We start from the raw sequence: 22581 nt of genomic DNA on the forward strand, positions 1-22581 counted from the left end.
GTTAACCTCCTTATTCTTGAAACCCGTGATTATGCCTCTTCATCAAACCATTTGAAATGGAGCTACACATCCAGAAGCCGATCGCAACATCTGCTGCATCTTCGTTTATAGACCCCATAAAAGACTTTGCAAATTTTCTCGATTTCACTGGACTTCTGTTTAAACTTTCACTGCAGGTTGACCAGGCACGCACTCACTACGCGCTTGCTTAGTTAAATTGGCCAACAAACTGCATTGCACATTGTCACGTAAATGAAATGGGAATTTCATGACATCAGATGTGGGTATCTTTTTCCGTTTAAAAATGATATAATTATGACTCACTATGCTTCATTTTATTACGTAACCGCCCATTTCTCAAGTTACCATCACTTATCATTTCTTCCTTTAAATGGCAAAGGTATGGCAAAGGCAGCAATTTATAAAAGAGTTTTCTCGGCTGAGGTAGCAACTTCTTACGTAATGTACCCTTCCTACTTTCTATAGTCTGAATTTATTAGAAGGCTTCCATATCCTGGAATTGTCCATTTTCCGTTCTTTTATCCGCTCTCTGTCCTCCCTACAAATATCACATTTCGCCACGCAACTATGTCACAACGTTCTCCCTTTTTTTTTTTGCCCTTTTCAGCTACGCTCGCGATAAGATATTCCAGAGGAGCAAAAAAAAATAAAAGCTAGAATGGAAAGTGAGAGCGAAGTGCTTCTGTGTTGTAGTTTGGGTGGGATGCAAGTCACGCTATAGCGAATTCACCGCACACGTTGCCAACAACATGTTTTTTGTTTTTTTTTAAGTAGATTTGATGATAACTGTTTGGACCGTGTAAATGTTGAAAATCGAAAGTGGTTTAGCATAGCCAGTTTCGTCATAGAAATGTGCGCTTAGTATAGAACTTTATACCCGGTAATTGAATTTCTTTGTAACGTTCCGTGTGTTCCTTCTCGCATGTTTGTAGTTGGTCTGTGTTTCCCGCGTGTACCTAGTAACGCACGTCAATTCAATGTTGTCACAGTTAGAGAAAGCCTGTGTTTCCGACTACTAAGTCAATTTTCCAAGCTGTCGATCTTCAGTGACGAAATAGCGAATTCCCGATGACGAAATGCATCCTTAGTTTTTTATCAAGAGGGCTACGACTTTCTCTAGTTTTGCTTACAAATAAAAACGTTTATTTGACGCAGAACGTCAGCGGAAGAATTTCTTTTTCTGTTTGTTGTTTCCTTATCTAAAAAGTGCAGATCCGATCACTTGGGAGGGAAAGTCGATTTGTATTTGTTCTCCCCATGTTTCTTATTGATTAGAAATTTAAACAACCAGGAAACGAAATAGATGAATTTATTTGTACAACATTGGCGGATATAGAATGGCTTACACTAATGCTTCGAGATTTTTATTTGTTGCGTTTTTCAGAGATTGCCGTTACCAAAGGAATTGACCAAGTTTTGTCCGAATGGGCCATGCTGTTGCTGGAAAGCGGGCGAGAGTTCAGCTCCTCTGTTTGGATCTACTTTGTAGTCGAACTTATTGAAGAGATACGGTGTCCCTGTAGGTAAAAGTATGTTTACCATGCTAAATCTTAAAACTTTTCATGAATCAACCCATTCTTACCAACGATCAGGGTAACGGGTGCTGAGCTTACAGCTACCAACTGGACAAGAAACATGGCAGAAACTAGAAGCAGTATCTATTCAATGCCAATTAACAAACAGGCATGTATACGTGTATCTCACTATGTAGTTTTCAAATTGGAATGGCAAAGCCGATATTAAGCCGCATCACTTACCGAAATAAGCTTCATGGTTAAAGAGGATGCAAAACGAAAGCTTTAATAGAGCAAAGAAAACTTTGTTCTGTCAAGACAGAGTTGTATTGTGCGACTGAAAACTTAGATTAGCTTCTAGTCAAATATGCTCTGTTTATATATTCCTTTCCTCCACTGGTAGCCCCTCCTTTAGACGAGAAAAACAAACTTTCACTTGGACAAATCTGGTTTTCAGGCGATTTGACAGGAGCATATTGTTACACTTTTATTTCGACGTGATGAGCTACGGACTCTAGCGATAGTAGTAGGCTCATTGCTTGTCTGCGAGTCGCTGACATGGGTTGGCCAGTCTGGCTACTTTCATTCCAGAGCACTTTTCCTTTCATGATTGGACGAGTGATTTCTTCTTTGCTCCAAACCAACTTCGAAGTGGTGAACCATATGCTCCAATGGCTTGGCTGTGATGGACGATGGCTGTTTTGAATATTACATTTTTTTCTAATTTTTGTGACGTCTTTTGCGTTAGGATCCGCAAATGAGCTGGCAGAGAAAGAGAAATTCAGGAATAGACTACTTCGTGATTGTTCCGCCAATTCCAAACTAAAAAGGAGAACTAATCCCGAGAAAAGGATTCACACATATTTTCTAGATATCTAGAATAAAAATTAAATCTTTAAATTGCAAGTAATAAAATCTGATTAACGTACGTATGTATCAACTAAAGGGTTAAAAAATAATAAAAGTAATAATTAAAAAGAGCAAAAGACATCAACCTTACTTGGGGATTGTGAAGAAACTAAAGAAGAAGATAATTTTTCAAGGCTTTTCTTTCTTTGAAATGCAGTGGAAAAACTATGTGACCCACCTAATGAGGATGCCCATTATTAGTTGATTACAAATATTGTTTATCTGAAAAAAGAGATTAACAACATGGAAACAAGTTCCGTCGGAACATAGAACAGTAGACGAGTTCTCGGTAACTACGCCATCTACACATATGTGTTGTTTCTTACATACCATTAAAACAAAAAGTTCAATGGCCAAGGAATTTGGAACAACGGTACTTTCTTCTAGTAATCTAAACATTTTATCTATGCCTCACGGTACCAACGAACTGCTGGTACTGCCGTATTGACTAACGCCACTATGTTGTTATAAATTTAGATCACCCAGCAGTTCGTGTTGCGACATCGTTGACCTTACATTACCATTTTTGTTAGTTAAATTCTCAGTGAATTGAAGCATACAAAATTCAGCCGCAAGTTCCGTTTCACGAAACGGCGATTCAGCGAAAACAGCGAGTCTGCAAGTTGGCAAGGCGTGGGCACACTGAACTGGCAACGTAGCTGCGAGCAGGTGATTTGACATTTCGTCTGGAATGTCTACGTATCGAAACAAGTGTTTAGGCATAATATCGGGCAGGAACTTATAAAAAGACTGCTCTGTGAACCACACTTATTCATCTGACGTCACAGTTGTCGGCAAATATAATATAATCGGTTGTTTGATATGCTACGGTGATCTTATCGTCATGGCTAAAGCAATCTAGAAGATGCCCTTAGGAATAAATGAGAATGATAGAGGTACAGTACATGTTCTATTGATTTATCTAGTATCCCTTACGATGTAAACATGTCTTTTATTTTGCGTTGGATAGAGGAAAAACTGAACATCTCACGTGAGGATAAATTACATTTTGAAGAAATGTGGCTGCCATCCATTGAGGCCAGCAGTTTGGCTGTGGAAGATGTTGCAAGAAAATTAGACACTAATATGCTTTCTGGTCTGAGTTGGGCAGAGGCAGAGAGAAGGAAATCAATGTTTGGGGCCAACGAATTTGTGGTAAAAAATGAAGATCCCATATGGAGGAAGTACATGGAACAATTTCAAAATCCACTGATACTCTTGCTGCTTGGTTCGGCATTTGTCAGTGTCTGCATGAGACAGTTTGATGATGCTGTAAGTATCACCGTGGCAATCCTAATTGTTGTGACCGTGGCATTTGTCCAGGAATATAGGTCTGAGAAGTCATTAGAAGCATTGACCAAACTCATTCCACCGTCATGCCACTGCATTCGTGACAGCAAAGTTCACTCTTTTTACGCCAGAGACCTAGTGCCAGGTGACATTGTGCTGCTCAATTTAGGCGCACAGGTACCGGCTGATTTGAGATTGTTTGAGACCATCGAATTGTCCATCGATGAAAGCAGTTTTACTGGAGAAACGGAACCAGTAATTAAGCAAACAAAAAGACGCAAAACAGATGAAAACAAGTCGACTTGGGAAACCATGGCCTATATGGGCACCTTGGTTCGATGTGGCTCGGGAAAAGGCATCGTTGTATCAACCGGTGACCGCTCTGACTTTGGTCAAATGTTTCGGTTAATGCAAGCAGTAGAATCACCAAAAACTCCGCTCCAAGAGAGCATGGACACGGTAAATAGTATCTCATTTACTCTAAGAGTTCTTATTTGACATCTAATTTCTATTTTTAGCTTGGAAAGCATTTGTCCTACATTTCTTTTGGCATTATCGGTTTCATCATGTTAGCCGGCTGGCTGCAAGGCAAACCTTTGATGGATATGTTCAACATTGGCGTCAGTTTAGCTGTCGCCGCCATCCCTGAGGGTCTTCCTATAGTCGTAACGGTCACATTGGCACTTGGCGTTACTCGTATGGCCAAACGGAACGCCATTGTCAAGAAAATTCCTACAGTTGAAACTCTAGGTAAATATTTTTTTTAAATCTCTAAATCCCCCCTTATTAAATCTTTTCCTTATTGTAGGATGCGTGAACGTCATCTGCTCAGATAAGACAGGCACACTAACCAAAAACGAAATGACGGTTACTAATATCGTAACATCGGACGGGTGGCGAGCCCAGGTTACCGGTTCAGGCTACAACAACATCGGTGCCGTACAAATCCAGGACAGCTCAAGTGACCAAGAAACAGCACAAATGGCTCGGAGTTCAATTTATAACGTTCTAGAGGTTGGATGTGTCTGTAATAATGCTGCAATAAGCCCAGAAGGAACCTTACGTGGTCAGCCAACTGAAGGAGCCCTATTGGCAGCCGCCATGAAATATGGCATGCATGCTTGCAGTTCAAACTACCACCGTCTGCAGGAATATCCCTTCAATTCAGAAATGAAAGTCATGACTGTGCGCTGTATGCCTCGTGCGGCGCACAATGAATTGCATCAAGAAGTCTTCTTTTCCAAAGGAGCTGTTGAGAAGATATTACAATACTGTTCGAAAATCCACTACCAAGGCCACTGCGTGCCGCTAACCGTTGAACAACAACAACGAGTACTGAGTGAAGCCCGACAGCTAGCAACGCACGGTCTACGTGTAATTGGTATGGCTCGCGGCGATTCCATGGAGTCTATGGAATTTCTTGGCATGGTGGGTTTGCACGATCCACCACGTCCTCAGGTGCGACAGGCTGTTGACATTTTTCACAGCACTGGAGTTCAAGTGGTAATGGTGACTGGTGACGCTATGGAGACAGCCGTGTCGATGGCAGAACTTTTGGGCATCTATCGACCCAACAGTACGATCGTCTCTGGAGAACAATTGGATGCTATGGCCGACGACGAATTAAAAGACCGAGTGATGGATGTGTCTGTATTTTATCGGGTCACTCCTCGCCAGAAATTGCGCATCGTGCAAGCTTTCCAATCTGTGGGTGCCGTAGTTGCTATGACCGGTGATGGTGTCAACGACTGCGTGGCGCTCAAAGCAGCTCATATCGGCATTGCTATGGGAAAGAACGGTACAGATGTATCCAAAGAAGCTGCAGATATGATTTTGGTTGACGACGATTTTTACACCATCATGGCTGCTGTCGAAGAGGGTAAAGGTATATTTTATAACATCCGCAACTTCATACGCTTCCAGCTGAGTACCAGTATTGCTGCATTGTCGCTTATCACCATTACTACTTTGGCCGGGTTACCTAACCCGCTGAACGCCATGCAAATCCTGTGGATCAATATTTTAATGGACGGACCTCCTGCTCAAAGCCTCGGCGTAGAGCCCGTAGACAAAGACGTCATTCGGCAACCTCCACGCAGCAGCAAGCAATCAATGATTGATCGATCTCTCATCGTGAATGTTTTACTTTCGGCAGCTATAATCGTTCTGGGAACTCTCTTCGTGTTTCAACGCGAGCTACAGGATAACAAATTAACACCACGTGACACGACTATGACGTTTACGTGCTTTGTCTTGTTCGATTTGTTTAACGCACTGAGTTGCCGCTCCCAGGACAAATCCGTCTGGGAAATCGGACTTTGCACGAACCGACTCTTCATTGCAGCCGTTGCCCTGTCATTATGTGGACAGCTGCTCGTCATCTTTTTTTCACCTCTGCAGTGGGTTTTCCAGACGGAAGCTCTCCACTTTCAGGACTTTGCCTTCCTGACGGCCATCACTTCTAGTGTCTTAATTGTGTCCGAATTGAGAAAGTGGATCCAGCGACACTCGCCTTTTCGACTTGGCTCTCGTATTACCAAAGGGCGAAGTCGTTCTGATTTGATCTAACAAATTCAGTTTCAATCGTACAACCACCTTCTTGCTGTCAATCTCTTGCTTTTTTATTCGATTTCATTTTCCATTAATTGTTGTTACTGAAGGTATTCGTTTGACGAGTCAATAGATTGCCAAGAGAACAGAAGAGGCTTTTTTCTTTCCGTGTTTAATGACTCAACTGCCCAGCTCTCCCTTAAGATTTTTCTCCGCCCCTCCCACTTACCCTCAGGCTAACCCAGTGACTTCAGCAGACAGTCCAGACACACTGTATACACACAGCTTGCCCATTCGACACGCAATCCGTCGTTATCACGTTTATATGTGTTTGTGCCTGTGTCTGTTTTCATAGACGGGAATGAATACTATTTTGTGTGTGTGACGTTGATTACGTTCGCTTATCCTTGATAAATATTTCCGTAGTAAAGGTATTTTTGTCCTTCATCATGGATCAGGAGCTTGGCAAGAAAATGTCGGCTTTACGACTCGCCGAAGCCAATAGAACCAGCAATATGACAAGACCATATGAGGGATTTCAATATCAAGCTGCTAGTAGCCAATTACCACCCTATAAATATTCCAGTGCAGCTCCTCAAGTAAAGTATGAACCTCAGTATGGATCCACAGCATCAGAAGGTATTTACGCAAATCTGGAAGAGCTCACTGGGAGTCCTGTCAGAAGCCAATATCAAGATACCTTTATTCCACCACCAGAGCAGTTTTCACAAAGACTAGTTCAGGTATCCAAGATATCTCATGTTCCTACACAATCCAAAGTAAGTTTGGAAGAAGCAATGCGTTATACACCCCCTAATTCGGTGGCTTCAGCTGATGAAGTACCAGTTTATGAGAATCTTCAGTTCTACTCTTCACCAAAGAAATCATTTGCAAACATCGCTTCAGCAAATAACCTGTGTTTACAAACCTATCAACCAGTTTCCTCAAATCTTGCTGCATTGAAAACCGATGCCCAACTAGCCACCCAGCAGCCCTTTGAGCCAAGTCAGTTTCCTCCCCCTACTTCATCTATGAAATGCAATTCCTTAACACAACCTTATCCAGCCCCACAAATTATCAAACCATCTCCTCAAAGATTTCCCCAAGCTCCCCCTACATATCAGCAAACTCCACATGCTCTAAACATTACCAGGGGTTATGAAAAATCTCCCCAACGAATCACCAAGCCAGGAATAAAGATTGATTCCCCTGTTCAAATGAGTCAAGCTGGTTCTTCCCCAAAAATGCCATTTGCAACTCTTCCTTCAAAGAAGGTTTGTGTTCTAAAATTTACACATATTAAGCTGTAGAAATAATTTGTTTTGTTTCCATTAGGAAACTTCTGATGCAGAGAAAAAATTTGAATCTTTCATGAAAGAAATAGAAGAAGAACTGGAGAATCAGGAGCAAGATGGAGAATTTTTTGGTATTCACGATATTATGATTAACAAAAGTTTCTCTCCCTAAAGGGTTGTATTTATTATGAAACAAAAGGTGTTTGTCACACTTGTGGAGAGAAAATCACTGGTGCGGCCGAAGCCTGTCAGGCAATGGGAAATCTCTATCACACTTGCTGTTTCGTGTGCTGTTCCTGCGGCCGGGCTCTTCGAGGCAAAGCTTTCTATAATGTTCATGGAAAAGTTTACTGTGAAGAAGATTATTTGGTATACTTGTGTGTTATATGGAAACCACTAAAATTTCTACATGCAAATACTTTTTTATAAACAGTATTCTGGATTCCAACAAACGGCAGAAAAATGTGGACTGTGTGGGCATCTAATTATGGAAACCGTAAGTTTTGCGTTTTGTATATTGCTCAATTCAAAGGTCGGTACAAAAGTGCCTTTGTTATATTATGAGTTCATTTAACGTTTTGTGCAGATTCTGCAAGCCATGGGGAAGTCTTACCATCCTGGATGCTTCCGTTGTTGCGTTTGTAACGAATGCTTGGATGGTGTACCATTCACCATCGACGTCGACCACAAAATCTATTGTGTGACCGATTACCACAGGTAAGACATATTTCACATTTCTTTTGCACCTAGATTAGCCTTGCCTTGTTTATTGCACTGTTCAAATTTGCGTTTCTGCTGGCATTTATTCGGGGTTTTTGGAGCGATTACTTTTACGTACATGCTGGGCTTTCAACTTATCTTATGGGAGGAACATCAACTTCCTAAGAGCCTGCTTAATTCTCTCTTTTTCAAACACCTTCTCGTGTTCATCGTTGCCTTGCTGGGTGAAGGATGTTTGCACCAAGATGCGCGGCTTGCGATGAAATTATTACGCCTGCTCAGGTGAGAAATCTTTGCAATAGGGCTGCTGATCCATTAAAAAAAACCCAGCGCAGAGGGGTACAACACATATAGATTTTTTTTTATTGCAGGGTAGCAAAGAGACGGTACGCGTTGTGTCTATGAACAAGGACTTTCACGTTGATTGCTATGTTTGTGAGGTGCGTTTTTACTTTTTTCTCCCCTCCTCTCATTCGTACAAAACTTCATTTTAATGCTCTTGTTTACTACCAGAGTTGTGGCCTACAATTAACAGATGAGCCAGAGCGACGGTGTTATCCATTATATGGCCGCCTCTTTTGTCGTAGCTGTCGGCTCATGCAAGATACTTAAATGCCAAAACCAAAAGTTTTTTCTTTCTTCCTTTTTCCTACAATTACGCGCGAAATAAGCTTTTTCTATTATGACAAAACTTACTAGGTTTAATTTTTTTTTTAAATCTTACATGACGTCATGAAAAATTTGTTATCTCTTCTGATGTGAATCTTATTGAAACTAACGTGACAAATCTCTTTTTAAGACAAATCTTTTTTTATTGCAAATGTACACTGCACAAATACTCGATTACACAGTTTAATTTTTAGTTGACACCAACCGATGCGCGAAAGTTATTTACATCTGTAGAATTTCATGTACCAGTGAGAGAAATCCATTTATTCAATTTGTTTTCATTTGAGCTGTTACAGGATCACTAGCACACCCAGGGCATGTGTGCAAAGTTTCCCTGATAAATAGATCGCAGTCCAGACACACTATTTGATTGCAGTTTTCACACTCGTAAACCTTGAGAAGGAAAAGAAAAGGTAAGCTGTGATAAAATAGACATAATCTGAAATTAACAATGATTATTACATTAGTTTCTGCTTCAACGAACAGTTTAGCACATGCGAAACAATGCGTTGTCTCTCGGACCTGTGCTCGTTCTATAAACGGTTTAATAGGAAAGAGATGGTGGTAAGAGCGGGCAAGGTGAGGCGCAGAAACTAACGTCAGCCCACATTGCTTACACTCAACCGGTAGCTCACAATAACGGCTTCCACACTGTGGGCAGTTATAACCATTGGGACCCATCAAACTAGACGTTTCGCTTTCAATGTGACTGCAATGTAGAGGCGTTAGTAGACACACTATGCTTATTTTTGCAAGGAATTTAGTTACCAAAGACAATAAGCGGGTGCGTGATCAGCAGATGAATCTGAAGTGCCATCGTTTACGATTGGAGAGCCTCCAGGAAACCCCATTTTTACCAGTGAAGCTTCCATTGAACCTAATATGTAAACGATACGCTCAAGCAGGCCATAAAAATTGCAGACATCTTTAGGAAAAAATCACCTGCTACAGCTGGTGGTTGCACTTGGTTTAGGATAAGTTCTTTCAGATGATGATCGTCAATTAGAACGTTATACGTGCCGCCGGTTTTTTTAGCAATCTCTTGGCATATTCGTACTTCTGCCGCCAACCCAATGATAGAAACCCGAATATTATTGTCCTTTAAGGACTTGATCGTTTTTTGTATGTCACCGGGATCACAAGTTGTCAAACTTCCAAATAACACCAAGATTTCTCTACTGGAATAGGCAGGCATGTTTTTTAGCCCATTCATAGCTCTTTCCAACGAATTCTGAAGAGAGGGCTCCCCTTCACAAGACAAATCCTTTAACTGTTGCAAAGCCTAAAAATTTCCCAAACAAAAAAAAATTGATTGTTGCATCAAGTGGTTCTTTGTGTACATAACCTTACCTCAATATGCTTTTTCTGGTTGCCAGCAAGAACTGTGATTTGCTCACTACGCTTCATTTTAGTTGTTAATATTCCTAACTGGCTTATTGGGTTCAGGTCAAAGAACTCATGAACAAAGACCTCAAGTAGTTTCAGAACACACAGAAATCGTGTAGGTTTTAAATCCTGCAAAAACATGCATGCTGAAGCATCCACAACAACAAAAAGATGCCTCATCATCCCAAGTTGGATCGCACCAGTATCTTTCAATGCAGCTCTTTTCCTCTTTGCCCTTGCAACTAGATCAGCTACATTTGATTCCAATAAGCCGTCATCATCTTCTTTGATTGCTTCCCTAAAATTTCCAATTAGAAAATGAAATTTCACTGAATCTCATGTGTTGAAAGTTTATAATTTTCTTTTCTCAGTGCGGACTTACCATGTTTTTTCATATCCAGACTCCCAGCGATATTCTTTAGTTTCATCTTCATCTGCCATTTTAGTAAAATAAGCGTTATGTGTATGTTTTAATAGTTGTTCTATTTCTGCACGTCAATCCCTTTGGCCACTAACATGTTTTTTATTCGAAAAAACCTTCTGCTCGTGTTCTCTTGACACCGATGCCGCTCAAACATGGCCTAATGGTAAGCAGAGTCATAATTGAGAGAGTTTTTATATTTGCGAGAAAGGTATGACCAGAGTAATAGAAGTACTTCTATTACTCTGGTATGACTCTGCTTACCATTAGGCCACCCAGAGCCCTTGTAGGGTTTCCGCATTCCGCTGGCGCAGAATAAGAGTAGGGGGCAATCTGACAACAATGTAGGTTTAACTCCCACTCCTGCATTTTGTTAGGTAGCAGCTGACAGTTTCCTTTAATTGAATAACTACCGATTTTCGGATTCAGATTAGTATGGACTACTCTTTTTTGTATGTTCAAAGCAGTGTAAGACAAGGAACTTACAAGTTGGTGTGCAAAAAAGAGCAAAAGAGTCCTCAAGTAATGACAAGTAAACTATGAATTGACAGTACCATCTTGAATTTGATTTACACTTCAACATTAACCAAACAAAATTGTTGTATCCATTCAGGTTTCAAGACTTGTGTTGTGCTCAACCCAATTTATCTACTGTAAAATGGCCAGATACTACTTTAAATGCCCGCACCAGTATTTCTCTACTTCGAGCTTTGCGTAAAATTAATGAGCTAAAGTATTTGGTTGTGACACATTTTCTTTCTTTTTATAGGTGAATGGCCATAATGAATTTGAAAAGGATTCTTATTTAGGCCAGCCATCCCAGATATAATAAACATTGGAAGCAAAGGTGCTAGTTTTCATGATTTGTCAATCATGACCTTTCACTTTCCGGTATTTCTTGTAAACAATATAAAGTGAAAATTTAGGTTTCCTTCTTTTCTGTAGCCCTGTTTCTCCTTAAATTTACCTTGGCTAGACCCTTGACTTGCAGATGAGTGGATGATTGCCTAATTACAAATGACAGCTTGACTGCAACTTTTCTTTAAAGATACCACTTTCACATACATAACACAGGTAATATTATCCTTATTCATTCTCAGTTTGCTATTTCGTTATCTGTTTGGAATCTAGATTTTTGAATGAGCTTCAGGGTTGATGTTGCAGATGTTACATTAACTGGTTGGATTCTTATTCATTAACCTTTCAAAACCAAATTCATCTTCTTAAAATTGACCTGTAAGTAGAAATGAAGCTGTTTTATAACTATGTATTATCTACATAACACTTTTCTATTCAATAGAGAAGGATTTTGATCATTCTGGGAACATATTTATCAAAGATGCAAAGCTCTAATGGGAATAATGTATCTGTCAATTACATTTTCCTTTGCAGTCTGTAAGTCCTTTCAGAAGCTTCTGCCAGAAGAATATGCCAAACCATGAATTTATGAATCGTGTAAGTTACACGAGCAAGAATTGCTTAACGATTTTTTTTTTTCTTATTAAAGATTAAGAACAATACAGCATGTGAATAGGTTCCTTGTTGGGGCAAAGTACCGAATAAAGTATAATGGCTGGATGCACGACATGGATTTTCCATACTTAACCAGATTCCCATGTACAAAGGTATTTCATATTTAAAAAATTGGAGTGCATATCTGGGCTCCCTTCTTTTCTGTGGCCCCGTTTCCCCTTGACTCATAATAAGCCCGTAGGGGGTCATGCCCCTACTGTACGGTATATATAAAAATAAAATATATCGAGGTTTGGAGGGCTATGTCGCTCGACAAATCCGAATTAAAGGTTAATCGCTGCTGTAAAAATTTTCCGTTTCTTCGGCTCTTCTTCTGGCTTTTCTTAGCCACGCACTGGGTAATGTCCCCGGTGAGTCAATTGAGGCAATGTCTCCCCCTGCCTCGGTTGAAAGCAACTTTTGAATGGGATATTATTTTGCCCTTTAAAAGTTGCAAATCATTGAGCTGTGCGGAGAATTGCCAATAAAAAGTTTTTTTAAACAAATTATTAGCAAAACTTGTCTTTTTTTTATCATCTTGATCTTTTCACGTTTTATACATTTCTAGTTTGCACTTGGCAATTTTCACACTTGGCAGCCCTCTAACGTTTCTACACTACAATTTATCCTTAGAAGGACTTGCAGCGGCCATTGTCTGTTAAGATTCCACCGTTCGAAATTGCAGCTGTAGTAACGAGAAATAAAGCTGATGTTTAATCTATCAATGTTTAGAGTTTTTCAGTTTATGGTGCAGAATAAATTCCAAATTGTATTACATTTTTTTATGTCTTCATTTTGCATTAAAGCTTACTTTTCATATAAAGAATTTTGTTTAACTCATTCGGGAATCGATCCGCAAACCTTTATCATTCATTGCCGATGGGCAACCATTGAGCCGTGAGTTATACAAAACCCTTCCTATTTTCCCTTGTATTGAGAAGGCGCGATACGATAATATTGTTATGGGTATTTTGGATAACTTACAATAGAATCCAGGTTCAGTACAAGGTCAATAGGTATTAGGTAGAGCGTCTGTTTACTGTTTCGGAAATTATGTGTTCAAGTCTCAAGTAATGGAAAAATAATTATATATATATTAAACTAAAATGCTTCTTAAATATTTTGTGTACATTATCCGAAGTGATATATTCATTTACCTTGAACCAACACAATTTTCTAAGTGTTAAAGGGTTGTCTTTAAATTACAAGAAAAAATAGAGCATTGATGAATGGAACTCATAGCTCAGTGGTTGAGCATCGGCATGGTAATCAGATGGTATAGGGTTCGATTCTCGGATGAGTTAAAAGCTTAAAACATAATATAGTTCATGTTATATTATGCTGCTTAATTTATAAAAAATTATTATCTCAAATACCTGACAGGTATCTCAAGGGAAATCCGTCAGGGCAGCTGGGGCTGGTTTCCCAGACCACCACATGACCGCTTGGAGTGGGGTACCTGGCAGGGATTAAAGTGGTATACCGTTGATTTCCTAGGGCAGGTGAGCCGGGTTCTGCAGACCACCACGTGGCCACTTGGAAAAGGAAACTTCGGCAAGGATCTCACTGATCCACCGTCAAGCTTCCAGGCCATCGCCCGTCCGTTGAGCCATCATATGCTCCAGAATCCACAAATCGACACTTGAAGAAAATTTTTTGTATCTCGGGCGATTTTAGTTTATCATACTGACGTAAACTATATTACTTGTATGAGTGGTAGCTCAGTGGTAGAAGAGTGGCTTGGCAAGTCAAAGATCTAGAGTTCAACTCCCACACATATCAGTATACAATTTTATTGGATTTTGTTTGATTTATTGCGAATTTTAACAATTCCGGCGTGAAGGAAAAAAATTTTGCCGAAAAAAAAAAAATCCTGGAAAAATTTTGCCGAAAAAAAAAAATCCTGGAAAAATTTTCGCAAAAAAAAAAAAAAAAATCCGGTAAAAATTTCGCAAAATAAAAATAAATTTGGCTCAAATAATATATTCAAAAATTATTATCGGAAAAATAAATAACCGTAAATAATTAAAAGAAACAGAATTTATAACGTACATTAAGTTTATTTTTGTTAAGAATTTCCACACATATAACAGACATTGCATATAACATTAGAGATGAAAATTCGTAGGATACAATGGTTGATATAGCCCTCCGGATATATCACCAAAGGCACAGTTAATACACCGGTACATTTTAATACAAGTTGAAGTATCTACTCACCAATGAAGCTTTTATAAACGACCCTCTGGCAAAGATATTATCATAAAGCTTGACAAAGCCCTCCTTTCCGGAAAGCAAAGTAATTTCTCTGACGAAGAAATTAACTCCAGAGACACGACAAACTTATCAAAAATCAACAGAAAACAATGCCACATAATACAAGAGAAATACAGATATGCTTTTCTTTAGAACACCACAGATGTAAAATAAAAGTAAACAGAAATCTTCGGAAACCCTTCCAACTTGCATTCATGTTTCTTTCCCAAATAAATGGCAACTTCCTATTACGATTCACTTTCAACCTACAAAGAAGAAATATAATACGAATTAGTTAACTTTCTTGAAAAAATAGCGTAATACCTTGTCAATAGTGTTATTTGCCTCAACAAATTTCGTTTCTAACATATATCCATAAAGTTTAGCACGAGATTTTCCAGCACTGAAAACGGGATAGATAAACAATAATTAACATTCACATTTTTACTACCGTTTTCCGTATTTCGCTTCGTGTATTTCATACATGTTTTGGGAAGGACTTCGTTAACGAATATCGTTACCATGACTTGGTTAGGAAATGCATCGGAGATATAAATGCATATACCAATATTCGCCTAATTGACCTATATTCACTGATGATTTACCTGAAAAGGAAATAGTACATTCATTAACATGTTCTTACGATCTTAATAACGTAGAATAAATTGTGATAATCAGGGACTTTACTAAATAAAAGTAAAATTAAATTAAAAAGCACATGTAAAATAAAACGAATAAAATAATGCCCACCTTACTAATGAGCAACATTCGAACCCAAGAAAATTTACCGCCAATATGAAACAAAATGCAAAGCCCAAGTAGAAAAATCCTTGACAAGTGCTATGTCTTAACAGCTGCTAGCAGCGATTTCGTCAATGTATGTTATTATCAAACATCAGTCAAATATTATAACATTTAATTTATTAAGTTTTTACTATGATTTACCTGTCAACAACCTAGTCAACCAATCCAATATACACCCATTAGTTTGAGATGCTCTAGCAGTCTAGAACCAGAAAAACCTACAAAATCATTTATTACAAGTCAATAATATTAAAAAATGTAATTTATGAATGGTTTGCTTCATAATTTACCTGTCATACCTGCTGTAATAGGAATTATACCAAAACTGTTCAAGACATATCCAAGCATTCCACAATCCACACTAATGAACTCTTTGAAAGACAAGCAAAAATATTGTAAAACAAATCTGGTTTAAATCTGCACCCAATCAATTGAATGCAAATAACTTTCTTACTTACTCTTCATACTAAATTACTTACTCTACACAGAGCCCTAAGTAGTAAGTTCCTTTCCTAGCTTCACCTCAAAATCCTGATGACAAAGGTAAATATTATAATTGATATATATAATATAGAACAATACATATGTAATGTGTTACCATAGAAGAGATTAGTAGGATATTCTAATTCGAGATCCACTAGAATAAGAAAACTTTACGAAAACTCAATGGAGGTTCACCACTTGAGTGACCAGCACAAGACATAAACTTAGGTCACAAATTTTTAAAAATTAACTCAAACTAATGTCTTCGCTACAATCAGCTTGTATTTGACAGGTAGTGGAAGAGAACACCAGAACATTTGACACCAATATTCTAATCGGGAATACCTAATACAAATTCCATATTTCAGGAACATACAAGCAGTGGAAATTATTCTGGGACACAAAATTCATAAAAACAACCATCAAAATCTGAAATTAAAGAGTAGAAAAACACAAGTAACGTAAAAGAATGTAATAATGAAATGTAACACCTAATGTTAATGTGACAAACATACTTGTAAAAAACCTTATCAAAAAAATATTACCCAATATCGTACATTTGATTATAATTAACTATCCCCAGCGTAATTTAATATTCAAATACAGAAATAATAAGAGAAGATAACAAAAGCAATCATTCGATCTAGTGAATGCTTACATTCCAAATAATTAAACTAGTAAAACGACGTGAAGAAGTCGCAAATACTGGACCAAGTTGGTACTTACAATTTGACACCACGAGAGTCTGAAATCAAAAGACCCTTGATCATGGTATAAGTCCTGACCTAAGCTTTCTTTGAACGCCCACCAGGTGGCGAATAAAAGCATTATTTTTCTCAACTCCATCTCGTTCAGGGGCCTGAACGCTGTCAGGCAAAACATGACGACAACTCCTGTTAGCGTTCAGGTCCCTGGCCTCAATTTGCAGCAAGAGATAGACAGCTCAATTCGCTATACTAGCGCAACTTGCCTTACGCATTCAGTTGCAACTCCATCTCGTTCAGGGACCTGAACCCTGTCAGGCAAAACCACAAAACCCCCGAGCCGTTATTTTTTTGTTTTGTGTTTGTTATTATTTATGTTTATTGTTTATTTTTCTTTCTGTTTCCTTTCCGTAATACAATGCCTTTAAACTTTATAATTTTGTTTTCATTTATTAGAATATTACTTAATTAAGCAACGATATAATTTCATTAAAATTACTGTAATAATTGTGAATTTCCACTCATGGGCATTCGGGTAGTGGAACCGGTTCCAAAACCCGATATCATTACTGTGTACCCTATTTGACTTGTTTTTTGCAATACATCATAGTTTTATTTATTTTCCTTCACTTGCACACCCATTTTAAGTTAAGGCTGGGCCATATCTTTTAAAGTGGGTATTTTAATCGAAAGAAAACCGCTTGATAAATACCTACCCGAGTAATGACCCATCAGCTATTTTTCAGGTAGGTAGGTCGGTGCGGTTTAACGTGTCTCGGGTAATCCCTGTATTACAGTACACAAAATTAAAATAGCTTTATAGGTAACAATATTAGGTCTAAATAAACAAATTTTACAGAAATGGATAGCCGATGATGGGGCTATCCACTTCCGTAAAATTTTTACTTAAAAAAATACCTAACCGAGTAGTAAACCGATTGGATATTTTTGTCGGTGTGGTTTGACGGATCGTGAACTAAATGAATTATAATCGGTAAACCATAAGCTCTATATTTGAAAAAAATTACAGGAACGGATAGCTCTTGATTAGATTAATCCATTTGTGCAAAATTATCGCATTAAAAAATTTTACTAGGGTAGTAAACCGATTTACAATATTTTGCTTTGGTTGGTACGGTTTCACGGGTATCGGGTAACCCCCACCTCCCTGATTTATGTAAAACTTCAATAATTTTTTGCGGAAAAACTATAAGTCCAAACCGACATATTGGGTAACATTGCACATTGGGATATTACATTAACATATTTCTGTAGCATGATTCAAGATAACTTCCCATAAACATAAACACAATAAATTCATCTAATGGAAATGCAGTGAATTTACAACATTCATTTTCATTTGCATGCTAACCTTCACCCGGGATTTGAACCCGAGAACTATGGATCCGTATACCAATGTTCTGCCACAAAGCTATGATCTTTAAATCTGAGCTATTCAGGTTAGCGTATACTTTTACGAGCCAAAAAAAATTGCCTTTACAATATTATCTTTTCGTGCCCTCTTATATTAGTAGAATATTATATAAAACTCATGGCTCAACGGTTGAGCATCGGCAACGCACGCCGAAAGTTTGGGGATCGATACCCGAAAGAGTTAAATTAAAATCAAGCAATTTAAAGGCATGTTCTCCATAATAGTATTAAAACCTTATTGTTATGTGATTAACGGCCAAACCATCTTCATAAAGAAACTGAATTATTTCAACACGTAAAACTTCTTACAGTTGAATCGTACAGGAAATTTAGATCATACAAAGGTTCGCAATTCTTCGTTGCATTTATCTTTTAAAATATATTGTAAAGATAATGGTTTAACATCATTAAACGTTAAGTCAAAATGTACCCACTCTCGGCAGTCCTTACAGCAGTATTCACTAAATCCTTAAGTATCTACGTCCATTAATTGCATGGAAAAAGTATTCTGAGGGCGTCAGTCAAAAACAGAGTGTTAGATACAAATCCCTCATGGCTCATTCCCGACAGAGTTAATCGTCATCCCTGTCTTACTGAGCAATCTACGACCAAGAAGAAAACATTTAATCAATATGATCATAATAATTACTTAAAATATTACAGCTATGCACGTGATATCGGTTCTCGAGTTTTGGAATTCGTCCGAGAGTTTCTACAATATCGACTATCCACTGCCCAAGCAAGATATGGATGCTATTCCGAATTTTGCCGCTGGTAATTAAGAACACATTTATCTGTTTTTCGTTTTTCTCATTTTTCTTTTCTTCTCGAATAGGAGCCATGGAAAACTGAGGTTTGATCACCTATAGGTTAAATATTAAGCTTTAGGGATTACAAATAAAAAGAAAATTTTAAAAAATTTATGTAATTTGAATGGAGCAATACCTGCTCACAGATCCAAATACCGCCAGTGCACGCTCTTTCCAATTTGCTGCTATTACTATCGCCAACGAATTGTCCGATCAACGATTTGGAAATTTAGTTACGATGGACTGGTAAGTAATTTATTACTTACGCATGGAAAGACATCTTCACACGTTCTTCTCGTTTTCTTTTTAAGGTGGAACGTGCTTTGGTTAAATGGAGGGTTTGCTAGTTACATGGAGTATATCGGCACTGATGCAGTAAGTAATAGAAGTCTTAAATTTCAATATACAATCTTCTTTTAATTTGGAAATATATTCGTTACGGTTGAGCCGGGTTTTAGAACGACGGACCAGATTATCCTTGAAAATCTACAGTACGTATTCGGTGTTGATGCTCTGGAAACATCTCGACCCGTCAACATCGAAATTAACACTCCTGTCGAAATAAACTCAATATTTGATTCTATTTTATACGAAAAAGGTTTGTTGATTGCTATTGAACCTACAGAGAGAGAGAAAAAAAAAAATTCTTATTGCACAAAATATTTTACTCTTATAAAAGATCTTGTGTGATCCGCATGTGCGCAGACTTTATCGATTTCGAAGTGTTTCAGCGTGGTCTCACTAGCTACCTAAAGGATCAGTAAAAATAATATTAATTGTGTTTAAGTTCTATAAATATCCTAAACTAACCTTTCTTTGTAGTACCTATGGAAATGCAAATCAACACGACTTGTGGTCAGCTTTGCAGACTCAGGTTGACTTGGAGAACGTTAAGCTTCCAGCAACCATCAAAGAAATCATGGACACTTGGACCTATAAAATGGACTTCTCCCTTATTAGAGTAACACGCGATTACCAAACAGACGGTGCTAACGTTAAACAGGTTAGATAAGCACGAAAATAAATTTTAAGAAGTTTAACCTGTTTGGGATTAACTCTTTTACATCTTATCTCAAACAGGTAGAGATTTTTACTGCGAAAAAGCAACGATTCTACAGACCCTATCATCTATCCATGGTAGGTGCCCTTAACCTATAACAGGGATTTCACTCAAGCAGCAAAAAGAGAATGGCTCCCAGTAGGTCCAAATCAGCAAACCGTTAACTAATCTAGGAATAGCCGCCCATCAATGGGTCATTTTCAACGTTGAACAACAATGTGAGTGTAAAGCACTGTCTATGTCTGCAATTTATTATCATTCTTTACTTTTTAGATTACTCCTAAGACGCTGTTAAATACGGTTTGATCCGCGACCAACTCATCGCAGACCATCAACGTTTTGCTGATAACAGAGCTCAACTTCTCGATGACGCGTTTAATTTAGCATTGATCGAATTGCTTCCCTACGCCAGGCTTTTGATCTTACGTTGTATCTGAAAAACGAGAATGAATACGTACCATCACAAGCAGTTCTCTCTGAGTTCAACTCTGTGGATACTATGCTTTACAATTTCGCTGAATTTCCTAGTTGGAAGGTATAACATTAAAATGATAATTTTCGTTTTTCACCTAACGCAATGGATATTTTGCATGTCAGAGTTACGTGACTAGCCTTGTCAAGCCTTATTACACCTTCATTGGGTTCCAGGAAACTCAAGCTAACCCCCCACTTTGACAAACTGAGTCGCATCGATGCTGTCAATCGCAGATTGGGCGTGACGGATTGTGTCCAAAATTCGCTTACCACCTACGCTACTCTAATGGCTCAGCCCGACAACATTGCCCAGTAACTAAACATTAAGAATTTTATAGACGAGAATGATAAGAGCCCGAACTGTTCAAAATTAAGGATCATTTCGCCAAAGGAAAATCGACGGTGCTGCACACGGCCATCGAAAACGAAGGTCATGTCGAATACGATTTTGCTTTCCAGCAGTACAAGAACACCGGTGACACTGGCTTCCTTGTGGCAATGTGTGCCAGTAAACAAGCCACCGTATTATCAGGATAATTATGAAATTCAGTCTCCATTGACATAATAATCACAGTGGGGCGGGAGCAAACGTTTGCTTAGATTATTGGAAATGTTGCTGGATCCCAATTCCAGCATCCGATCATCGGACGTCAACACAGACTTCAACAACGTTGAAAATAAGCCTATCGGCAACGAGATTGCTCTTCATTTTCTCATCAACCGCTAGGACGACATTCAAAATGCGTAAGTTATTCTACATGATGCTCCGCCAATTGATTAAAAAAAAAATATGCCAAAAACAGGTTAGGAGTGACTTACTTTCCCGCTTGGTACCGCTACGTCTGCTCGCCAAAACAAACAAGCTGGACTTGACAAAGTAAAGAGACAAAATTTAGCATTTTTTAAAAAGAACATTTTTGACAAATAAGATCATTCACCTGTTTTAGCTGATTCAACTAAGGGACGATCATTTCATCATTTTGGGTAATTCCAGCAGCGTCAAGCAAGGCATTGAAATAGTCGAAACGAACATCAACTGGGCTTCACTAATCCGAGGAAAAATCGGCATATGGCTTGCCGCCAACCAACCCTGAGGATTTCCAAGGTCCACCAGCAAAACCTTCGTTGGCGTTGGTTGTTTGAAGTGTTATGCAACGCCCAAAACATAGTTAGAGCTTCTTCTCCTTGACTAGGCTAAAAAACCAACAAATCAATAAATCCAAGTCAAATGATGGCGGCCATTTATGTTGTTACCTTAAGATACGATCGTTACAACAAGAATTTTCTTCAACATAGGTCCTTCGAGAGAGAAAGTGTCCTTGCCTTGATGCTGTTAAGACGGTCCGTTTAGGACGTGTTGAGAAAAGAAGCCATTTTGCGCTCCAGGCAATTATTGTCTATGGTGATGCAACTTTTGGACATGTCTCTTCTCTTAGCATAAATGTCTCTGTCCCGAAAATGGGCAACTGGTTATCAATTCTTAAATGTGTCCAGCAGCCCATGAAAACAACAAAAAAGGATAAAAACAAATGACGCAAAGGGGGCAAGGACACTTGTTACCTAAAGCTAACGTGATGAAACACGTTCAAATCCGGTTAAAGTGTTGAGAATTGCCCAGTTCAACGAAATTCCACATGTTCAAGATCACGCACTAGAATTTCAATAAATAAAATTCAGATTAGAAAATTCAGGGAATCACAAAATACGGGAAATCAAATCCTGTCATAACAAGATGAACAACACCACAGATGACCATCATTATTTAATTGTCATGATCAATTGTCACGAAATCAAGTTACCTCGTCACGGTTCCTAATTTCTAGACAACGGACCCAAAAACGTGTTCTGCATTCTGCACACAACGCTCAATCGAAGCTAAAATGAAGTTGACGTAAGAACAACAACTTACATTACATTTTCTTTGCCTCTACAACAATTAAACCTTGAAAAGAAAAGTGATAGAAGGCTATAGCAGTCATAAATAAGGTAAGTTCTTGGTTCGAAAAATTACACCCAAACGAGGAAGCTGATTAAACACTTGCTAAACGGGAAATAGGGTTTCATTTTGATAATGAGAAAACCTTGGCGAACATACATTATGATCCACGTTTTTGTGAGGGATGTAGCGACAGATTAATGCACTATATGCACAGAACTAGAAAGATATAGTCTCTTGAAGAAGCAGGTACCTCTACAACCTTGGCCTGATTGTTTACGAGGATTTCCGTGATGGAAAAGAAATTTCCTAACCGACAGATGCTGCACGCGGA

The 22581-nt window shown here is 38.5% G+C and overlaps 4 protein-coding genes, 2 long non-coding RNA genes and 1 pseudogene across 30 annotated transcripts; 4 read left to right on the forward strand and 3 right to left on the reverse strand.

The window, feature by feature from the left end:
• Positions 1-1314: 1314 nt before the first annotated feature.
• Positions 1315-1938, reverse strand: LOC116929280. The gene is made up of 3 exons (XM_032936472.2): positions 1779-1938; positions 1604-1679; positions 1315-1538 (listed from the first exon to the last, which is right to left on the reverse strand). The coding sequence occupies exons 1-3, from the start codon at positions 1791-1793 to the stop codon at positions 1402-1404; spliced, it is 228 nt and encodes a 75-aa protein (XP_032792363.2). The 5' UTR covers positions 1794-1938; the 3' UTR covers positions 1315-1401.
• A 1037-nt stretch (positions 1939-2975) lies between these two features.
• On the forward strand, positions 2976-6435 carry LOC116929247 (calcium-transporting ATPase type 2C member 1). Its single transcript, XM_032936416.2, has 4 exons — positions 2976-3340; positions 3415-4193; positions 4253-4484; positions 4543-6435. The coding sequence occupies exons 1-4, from the start codon at positions 3310-3312 to the stop codon at positions 6300-6302; spliced, it is 2802 nt and encodes a 933-aa protein (XP_032792307.1). The 5' UTR covers positions 2976-3309; the 3' UTR covers positions 6303-6435.
• Positions 6436-6552: 117 nt separating this feature from the next.
• On the forward strand, positions 6553-9166 carry LOC116929256 (LIM domain-containing protein jub). 2 transcript variants are annotated; one of them, XM_032936432.2, is made up of 8 exons: positions 6556-7558; positions 7620-7710; positions 7779-7948; positions 8013-8075; positions 8166-8296; positions 8530-8581; positions 8671-8739; positions 8813-9166. In XM_032936432.2, the coding sequence occupies exons 1-8, from the start codon at positions 6734-6736 to the stop codon at positions 8909-8911; spliced, it is 1500 nt and encodes a 499-aa protein (XP_032792323.1). In that variant the 5' UTR covers positions 6556-6733; the 3' UTR covers positions 8912-9166. The 2 variants fall into 2 exon arrangements, with proteins under 2 accessions (XP_045034042.1, XP_032792323.1); XM_045178107.1 differs by lacking the exon at positions 8530-8581 and having other exon boundaries at positions 6553-7558.
• LOC116929262 (general transcription factor IIH subunit 2) lies at positions 9091-11038 on the reverse strand. The gene is made up of 6 exons (XM_032936441.2): positions 10737-11038; positions 10319-10652; positions 9911-10250; positions 9737-9845; positions 9431-9677; positions 9091-9361 (listed from the first exon to the last, which is right to left on the reverse strand). Exons 1-6 carry the CDS (start codon positions 10793-10795, stop codon positions 9236-9238), a joined length of 1215 nt encoding a protein of 404 aa, XP_032792332.1. The 5' UTR covers positions 10796-11038; the 3' UTR covers positions 9091-9235.
• A 54-nt stretch (positions 11039-11092) lies between these two features.
• On the forward strand, positions 11093-13064 carry LOC116928401. Of its 12 annotated transcripts, none has more exons than XR_006650541.1 (6): positions 11093-11307; positions 11389-11849; positions 11907-12011; positions 12076-12230; positions 12299-12400; positions 12856-13064. It is a non-coding gene; the product is annotated as an uncharacterized LOC116928401 (long non-coding RNA). The 12 variants fall into 12 exon arrangements; XR_006650542.1 differs by having other exon boundaries at positions 12921-13064; XR_006650538.1 differs by having other exon boundaries at positions 11097-11307; positions 12310-12400.
• A 1263-nt stretch (positions 13065-14327) lies between these two features.
• On the reverse strand, positions 14328-16692 carry LOC123475447. Of its 13 annotated transcripts, none has more exons than XR_006650554.1 (5): positions 15946-16692; positions 15806-15878; positions 15638-15718; positions 14868-15565; positions 14328-14809 (listed from the first exon to the last, which is right to left on the reverse strand). It is a non-coding gene; the product is annotated as an uncharacterized LOC123475447 (long non-coding RNA). The 13 variants fall into 13 exon arrangements; XR_006650551.1 differs by having other exon boundaries at positions 14868-15148; positions 15294-15397; positions 15489-15565; positions 15638-16691; XR_006650549.1 differs by having other exon boundaries at positions 15638-15878; positions 15946-16691.
• A 1941-nt stretch (positions 16693-18633) lies between these two features.
• On the forward strand, positions 18634-20627 carry LOC123475327 (annotated as a pseudogene).
• Positions 20628-22581: the final 1954 nt, after the last annotated feature.

The sequence above is a fragment of the Daphnia magna genome, linkage group LG8 (assembly GCF_020631705.1).
Source record: "Daphnia magna isolate NIES linkage group LG8, ASM2063170v1.1, whole genome shotgun sequence".
Taxonomy (NCBI): Eukaryota; Metazoa; Arthropoda; class Branchiopoda; order Diplostraca; family Daphniidae; genus Daphnia; species Daphnia magna.